General features: G+C 39.3%; 1 protein-coding gene across 2 annotated transcripts; it reads right to left on the bottom strand.

The window, feature by feature from the left end:
• Positions 1-106: 106 nt before the first annotated feature.
• Positions 107-8,694, bottom strand: LOC122772937 (polynucleotide kinase 3'-phosphatase). 2 transcript variants are annotated; one of them, XM_044031249.1, is made up of 20 exons: positions 8,397-8,694; positions 7,436-7,482; positions 6,892-7,155; positions 6,441-6,764; positions 5,772-5,851; positions 5,629-5,686; positions 5,422-5,529; positions 4,759-4,830; positions 4,598-4,646; positions 4,263-4,333; positions 3,267-3,359; positions 3,084-3,180; positions 2,817-2,878; positions 2,214-2,323; positions 1,715-1,802; positions 1,025-1,092; positions 734-918; positions 490-692; positions 406-446; positions 107-367 (listed from the first exon to the last, which is right to left on the bottom strand). In XM_044031249.1, the coding sequence occupies exons 1-17, from the start codon at positions 8,515-8,517 to the stop codon at positions 798-800; spliced, it is 1,833 nt and encodes a 610-aa protein (XP_043887184.1). In that variant the 5' UTR covers positions 8,518-8,694; the 3' UTR covers positions 107-367; positions 406-446; positions 490-692; positions 734-797. The 2 variants fall into 2 exon arrangements, with proteins under 2 accessions (XP_043887184.1, XP_043887183.1); XM_044031248.1 differs by having other exon boundaries at positions 490-918.
• Between the last annotated feature and the right edge of the window lie 31 nt (positions 8,695-8,725).

Raw genomic sequence — 8,725 nt, 5'->3', positions numbered from 1 at the left:
TTGCTTTAGGTCCTGATACTAGTCAGTGCTGATCCACCACCGTCACTGTGGATCAGCACTGACACACAAACGTTGAACCTCACGAACACTGTCGGCAGATGTGACACATGTTGAAAATGACTTATTAACCGTGGCTCAGCAGAGAAACAGACACACAAACTTCAGTGTACAAAAGGCTGTTGAACAGTGAGATAAAGCAAAGTCGGTGCTTATCCATCATCATACAATCACATGATCTATATAACCTCTCTGTTCCATCATCATACAATCACATGATCTATATAACCTCTCTGTTCCATCATCATACAATCACATGATCTATATAACCTCTCTGTTCCATCTCATACAATCACATGATCTATATAACCTCTCTGTTCCATCATCATCATACATGATCTATATAACCTCTCTGTTCCATCATCATACAATCACATGATCTATATAACCTCTCTGTTCCATCACATGATCTGATCACATGATCTATATAACCTCTCTGTTCCATCATCATACAATCACATGATCTATATAACCTCTCTGTTCCATCATCATACAATCACGATCTATATAACCTCTCTGTTCCATCATCATACAATCACATGATCTATATAACCTCTCTGTTCCATCATCATACAATCACATGATCTATATAAGCTCTCTGTTCCATCATCATACAATCACATGATCTATATAACCTCTCTGTTCCATCATCATACAATCACATGATCTATATAACCTCTCTGTTCCATCTCATCTCAACATCGCAGCGTCGTGATAGCTTCAGAAAGACGGTGGTGGACTCAGCCTTCAGAAAACAGTCTGAAGAGGGTTTCTGCTTCACTATCTTTAAAGTTTGGGACAAAGTGGATTTGGAGGATCTCTGAGAATCCCTCAGAGACAGCAGGAGCCACAAAGTGTTTCCTACGAGAAGAAAAATATCATGGAATGAGAATAATGATCCTAAAGGCTTTGCTGTTTAGTTCCTGGTGCCACGATTCTAAGTCAGAGAGAATAATAAAAAGCTTACTTGTAGCTGTGGAAAATCATGTCGTTGATCTTTGCATGTTTGACTTGTGATGGAGCCATTTCACGGAACTGAGGACAACGTGAACAACAAAAAACAACATGAACAACATTAACAACAAAAAACAACGTGAACAACATTAACAACAAAAAACAACGTGAACAACAAAAAACAACATTAACAACATTAACAACAAAAAACAACATGAACAACATTAACAACAACATTAACAACAACATGAACAACATTGCAACAAAAACAATTAACAGCAAAAAACAAGCGTGAACACAAAAACAACAACAACAAACAGCAACATTAACAACAACAACAGCATTAACAAATTAACAACAAAAACAACATTAACAAGCGTGAACAACAAAAACAACATTAACAACAAACAACAACATTAACAACAACAACATTAACAAAATTAACAACAAAAAACAACATTAACAACAAAAGCGTGAACAACAAAAACAACATTAACAACAAAAGCGTGAACAACAAAAACAACATTAACAACAAAAGCGTGAACAACAAAAAACAACATTAACAACAAAAACGTGAACAACAAAAAACAACATTAACAACAAAAAAACAACATTAACAACATTAACAACATTGACAACAAACAACAACATTAACAACAAAAACCAACCTCATCACCTGACTAACCCGAGAGGAGAGACTTACTCTGTTGTTGTGTTTGGCTTGTTCCAGAGAGGCTGTGAAGTGGAAACAGCGACAGGTGACTCCTGCTGCTGTCGCCACATCCACATAACTTGGAACAAGAAAGAAAGAAAGAAAGAAAGAAAGGAAATAAATGAAAAGAATTATTTAAAATGTAAATCTTAAACTTTTCATATTCAATTCTGTTTGTTTGTGTGATTTCACTGTTTTCTCGTGTGAATGATTCATTCCACTGAGTGTCGTGTCCGGTGTGTTGTGCTGTCTAAAGATATTTGACTTCCATCACATTACATCACATTACTGTAATGTAATGTGATGTGATGTGACTTTCGGTGTCATTCTTGGTTCTTTGCCATGATTCATAACCGTACGTCTCCACCCTTCCAGCAAACACACTCGTCCATCCATGTCCACATGCAGAAGTGTACTTTGCTGCTTGTCAGGATTCACGTGGATTCTAACGTGTATAATTAAAGACAAACAAACACTTCATTTACTTTACCGTTTACGAGACTCAGGATCCGGGTTGGTGTTGTCCACGGCAACGCTGCGGCCTTCCCTCAGAGCGCGCTCACACGCCGAAACACAGCTCTGCCATGAACCAAGTGTGTCCTGACACAAAGGGAAGGGTTTCACGGTCGCGCCACAAATATATGAATAAAAAAACCTGAATGATTTATCATCTCAGTGATTACGATCATTTCTATATCATTAAAAGGGAAGTTTCTGTTGTGTGTTTGTGGAAAACTCTGACATGTCATCAGTGTGGACAGAGCTGTGTGCGCCCCCTGCTGGAGAACCAGCATAAGACAGGGGTAAAACAGATAAAGCTTAATAAAATGCCTGCTTACGTCATAATATCTTAAGAACAAATTCCACTTTCTGACTGAAACCTGCTGTAAAACTTCTGTTTCCAGTGGGAAACACTGGGACGTGTTGCAGCCATGTTGTCAGTGAGAACAAGCCTCAGTGTTTCAAGTGTCACTTTAAAATAAGAATAAAAATAAAAATAAGAATGTTTGTATTTAAATGTGAATGAAATGTAATTTAAATGTAAATTAAAGAAAAAGACACATGAAGAACCTGAACGTCAGTATCCACTCACCCTATTGACATACACGTAACCTTTGGGAATGATGTGAGTGTGGAAGAAAGTGGATTTACCCGCTGCAGAGAAACACAAGAGTATTCACAGTCTTCACTTATTCCAAAATGAATTCAATTAGGTGTTTTATCTCAAAATTCTACACACAACATCCCATAATGAAAAAGTGAAAAAATGTTTAAATTAAGAACAAACATAAGTATCATCCTTCAGATGTGATCTGAGTTTACACACACACACACACACACACGGTGGACTTTAACTTACAGGCAGGGTAACCCACGGCAACGATGACCTCTGTGTGGCTGGACGTGAGGGCGGCCATCGGAGGGTCATACAGCCTGGCAGCGCTGTCGAGCTTCCTCTGGACAGAATAAAGAGTTGTCAGACACGAACTCTCCTAAAACTGATATACGGTGAACGAAAGTCAACTCATTGGTTTGTACTCACAGGGTCAAAGTCGGGCAGGCGGTAGGGAGCTTTCTTCCATCCCAGGAAATACTCCTCTGGTGTGTGGAACTGCAGCCCAACGTTCAGAGCAAACTACAAAACCAGGAGGACGCCTTTGATTACACACACAAATGTAGATGTAATGCAATAATTGCCGTGCTAGAAGCGCCATTAGCTCGTCTGCACAGCTCGTCTACAGTCAAGCCGCCTAGTGGCTTGGAAAACCCATTACATAAACAAACGAAATAATGGCTCATACAGTGATAGCTGTGAGTCACTTCCAGTGTTTATCGTTACATATGATGCTAGTTGTATAATAACAAAGTAAAATAACAAAGTTGTATAATATATATACATATATATGTGTACATATATATGTATATACGTATGTATGTAAACATATACATATATGTGTATATATATATACACATATATGTATATAAACATATATATGTATATACATATATATGTTTATATACATATATATGTACACGTATATACATATATACACACATGATATATGAATCCATTTTGAACTATAATTCAAACTTCAAAGTTGACCAAAATGTCAACATGATAAGTCATGAATTTCCCAAAGAATCAGGGAAACACAGTATCTTAATAACAGCAGACTGGTACGATGGGTCTCACACACTCAACCCACTCAGAACTGAGACGTCCTGTGAAGTGGTTCCACTTGCTACCAAAAAGTCAGGGTGTTGATTTCTGTCGTGTTGTGAAGTTCTTTCATCAGGGTTAGAAAAGCTCTATATAAATATACACTACAGTTACAAAGCATGAGGTCGAGTACTACAGTCAGACAGGACAGTGTATCCCTCACTGTTACAGCAGCAAAAACAGTTACCACTGACAACACCAAACAAGGATTAAAGAAAGGTCAAACACAAAGAAGGACTATAGAAGCATGAAGGCAGAATGAATGAGTGACACAATGTGGTAAAAACCATGAACCACAGTGAAAATATCACTTCTTACCAGTCGGTCACTGCAGGAGAAATCCTTCTTCTTCTTCCCTGGAGCCCAGTTCTCTGGTCTTCCTGCAGCATCTGTGCACAGATTCAATTACAGGAGGATTTCCACAGTGATGATAAACTGGTTGTATCTGGACTCAAAAGCTCGGGTCTATTACTGTCTGATATTTGGTTATTTGATTTGATTTGGTTTTAATGTTTGGGGTTTGAAGAAAAACACTGCAAACATTATGTCAGATCAAATACAACTACATACATATATATATATATATATATATATATATATATATATATATATATAACTGAGAATAACTCTAAGTATTAATCATGTCCACTCACCTCCCACATAAAAACTCACAGTCTTATCAACTGTGACGCCGTCATTGGCCTGAGCAGGAAACACAGCATTAGAACATTGAAGCATCAAAAGTACAGTAACAGTGAATCCTCAGTGTTGTCAGTGTCACTGAGGCGTGGCTCCCTGTCATAAGACCAGTTACCAGCTCACAAAGGTGATTCCACATTCCCCAAACCGGTTTCCTGTAGATTCCAGGGCTGGTTGCTACAAACACCTGAAACACAAATATCTGCTTTATGTTCAGTGTCAATGCTGACTGTGACGTACCAGCCATGGTGAACTCTGTCTGTATGTCAATATTTAACACCTGTCTGTCTGTCTGTCAATATCTCCTCACTTTACATCATTGTCATTGTTTTCCAATCAAAACTGAGCGTTGTGTCTTAATTCCTGTTCCTTGATGTCAAGAATTAGAAATGAGAGTCTTTTTAATCACAGACAGCAGTTAGTGATTGTGAACTTCATGGATTCTTATTACACACGTATCTGCACCCGAGGAGCATGAAGGTGCCTTGCTCGGGGGCACCCAGGCACTTGGCCCGGCAACCTTCCCATTACAAGCCCAATTCCCCTCCTCTTTAACATCACGGTGCACAGTGTTGTTGCTGATTTACTGTGTCTTTGGCGCGGGAGAGTGAGTGGTTTAAAAACAAATGTTAAATGTGGTGAGTGTTTTATTTAGTCACGTCCCTCACTGGCAGCCATGTTTAACAAACTATATGAGAAACATTCTGAGAGTTCAGGAGGCGGAGCCTTAAAACCTTCCTTTTTGATAAAGCTGAATGGTAAAGTGGTAAAAGTTGACCTGCACAGGAAGCTGCAGTGCAGCGACGATGTCCTCCACTTTAGATTGGAAAACCTCTGGTCTCAGTTTTCCTTTAGTGATCCCCATTTGGTTAGTGAAGAAAACCACCTACAAGAACAAAGTCAAGGGAAATAACCAGGAAGTCTAATGACAAACAGAACCAGAGATCAAAGCTTTGACACAAATGCTCAAACTTCTCCGTCTCACCTTATATCCTTTTCTGTCCAACGCGGCCAACCTGGGCTGAATCTCTGGGAACAGAATCCTGGTAATCCAACAGATGTGACATTCAATCTACACTGCATAGAAACCACTGAGCACTTTATAAATCATTACTGGTTAACACGGACCTCCAGTCATCTGGTGCCGTGGGAAAGACTTTCCCGGACTTGGTGGTGATGATGCAGCCATCGATGTCGAACCCAGCAATCTGGAGGTGGAGACATGAAACAAATGTCTGTGTCTGAGAGCTCAGTATTTCAGTATCAGCCACCGGTCCAAAACCAAAGGACGACAGAAAACAGAAAAACTGCAAAGCATCACAATTCCAAAGTGTTTTCTTATTTTTAAAACATAATGTACTGAACTGCAGATAAACAACTGCAATCAGGCCCCACCCACAACTGGTGAAGTAACACTCCCTCTGAGACTGTAACCTGACACAACCTCATCTCAACCTGTCGACGTGCAGAGCCTTGAGATAAAGAATGTTGTGATGTGCAAGTAAACGGAATTTAACTGAGTTATTCACAAAAACAAAATGATGCACGGTGCATGTGTATCCACTGACTTTAACCATTAAGACGTGTAGTGAAATCAGTGAATGATCCCTGACACGTGTCCACCGTGAAACTGCAGCAGTCACACAGTCGGCTGAATGTTTCCAGATCCACATTTAAAAAGAAGAAACTGTGATCAGATCTCAAGACGTATTTAAAATGGATTCACTGATCCACATCAAAGCACTTGTGATTGGGTCGTTCAAACCAGATGTGGACGGATGCAAAAGTATTCCACACCTTGTCACTCCCTCTGACTCCAGCACCAGTGTAAAACATCAGAGTGTCTTTCTTCTGCCAGCTGCTCTTTGGACATCCCTTTAATGATGATGATGATGATGATGATGATGAAGACTGTGCTGGCTGGATGCTGTTACTGCTCTTTGTTGCAGATTTTTCAGCAAACTCCTGCAGCTGCTTCAGCTTTTCCTCAGCCAGTTTCTCCTCCTCATCCTCCTCCTCTTCTTCGTCCTTCATCCATCCACCTGAGGCCTCCTCCTCCCCTGTCTTTCGGTGCTTGACCTTCGGGTGACCCCAGTCTGAACTCAGTTGTCTTTTGGATGACTGAACACAAAAAGAAATGCTGTCTGTCACTTTCACTTTGTCTTACGTCAACTGACATTTATTATCTTTCCTGTAACATAAGAAATTAAGATTCAAAAAATAATACAAGAACTAGCAAATGTGTGACCTTTGAGGGGGAGGAGGAGAAGAAATCCTTTATACTGCGCTTAGGTTTGGGACTCGACTGTGTCTCTCTTTCTTCTCTTCCTCCTTTTGTCTTATCACTGGCTTTCTGTGCAGCGCTGGAGGTTTTATCGCTGGAACTCTGAGAGTAGTGAACTTTAAACGGATGGTTCAGGTTAACCAGGTACAGAACGCTTCCATGGGTCAGTTTGCCACACTGTCCCCGACCCAGTTTCACGCCGTCCAGGTAACTGGGGTTGGCACCGAGCTGTGAAACAGAAAAGGACACTTCAGTGTGCACTCTCGCAATCATGGGTTTCTGAGTTGGATAACAACAATATGGAAGTTAAGATTAAAGAGCACTGACGTGATGGCATAATTTTGATGGTGTAGTGATTAACGCTGCAGGAACAGGATCACTGTTTTGTTTCATCCACAGGTTTTTAAAATACTTTGATGTTAGGATCACAGTATGAAAGTGTAACTGTAACTCCAGTGAGTCTCGCTGAATTCTAAGGTGTGACACTGAGTCCTGTTTGTTTTCATACCTGTGTCACAACCACATCCTGGTCTGCATAGCACGCAACCAGCTTCACTGGAGGAGAAACAAGGAAAGCATCATCACAAACATGTCACAGTAATAGTAATAGAACTTACCATCATCACACCACGCACATATTGCACTATATTTATATCCATATACATTTTTGGCCAAGAGCTTAACAACAGATTCTTACCACACTTAAAATTTAAATTTGCTCATTGTTATACCTATTTAACAAGAGACATTGCAGTGTGTATTCATGTATGTTAGGTTTTAAAATAAATAAATTCAACATTTCCAGATTAGTATTATTTGAAATAAATCATTTAAGCAGTAAAATATGTTTTGTTTAAAGTAGCAGATTTTAATATAAGATTCCTTTTGTTTTCAATGAAACCATGTAATGAAAAGAATACATGCATTTGTTCCGTGTCTGCAGCAGCTTCTCTCTCTCTCCGAGTCAAAAACACTGTATACATAAAGCATTATAGATTTATTATTTATGGAAAATAAAATAATTGAACTTATTCACAACATCATTTAATATTGCATGTTTTTCTACTATATCAGTGAGGGAAAGGTAAATAAGACAAGCAACCCTCAAATCAAATGAATTCAAGTTAATTAATCACTACAAAAACTTGAAGGTGTTATTTGACATTGTTTTATTGTTTTTGTTATTATTATTATTATTTATTTCATATTTGGGCTGCATTATAAGAAGATGTCAGTGTTATAACGACATACCCAACAAACAGCTTTGAAATCATGTTGAAATTTAACTTAGACAAACTTTAAATTAACCAGAAACAAAACAGATTCATGTATGTGATCAATAACTTCATTGATAATTGTTAGCTGGAGTGGGTGAGCTTCGTTGTATTGTTTATTGTATGTAATGTTTTTATTATCCCTAGAACACTAACATGGGATAACTAACAGACGAAGTTGTGTGGTGGACAAACCCTGGTGCCTGGAACATTTCTTATCCGTGACGCCAGAGTCCGGACCGCGGCCCACAATCACAGCTCGACCGTCGTCCAGATCAATCCGAACTCCCGAGGCGCCGACCAGCGTGCACGACATTTGTGTCGGCTTGAATTTCCCTTGAAATACTTGATAATTATAAAGCTCGTGTTCTGACACGTGAGCGCAGACATTAATGGTAAAAAAACTCCGTCACTCGTCGAGTTTTGGACGAAGTAAAGTTACTTGTTCGTTTCCTAAGGGGCTCTGTTAAAGTGCTGCACGCGTGGTCCTTTGAAAAAATACGCTCGGTCAGAAACCCGCTGCT

This window comes from Solea senegalensis, linkage group LG8, assembly GCF_019176455.1.
Source record: "Solea senegalensis isolate Sse05_10M linkage group LG8, IFAPA_SoseM_1, whole genome shotgun sequence".
Classification (NCBI taxonomy): Eukaryota; Metazoa; Chordata; class Actinopteri; order Pleuronectiformes; family Soleidae; genus Solea; species Solea senegalensis.
Note: the sequence above shows the minus strand (reverse complement) of the source record. Positions and strands in the feature narration are given on the sequence as shown.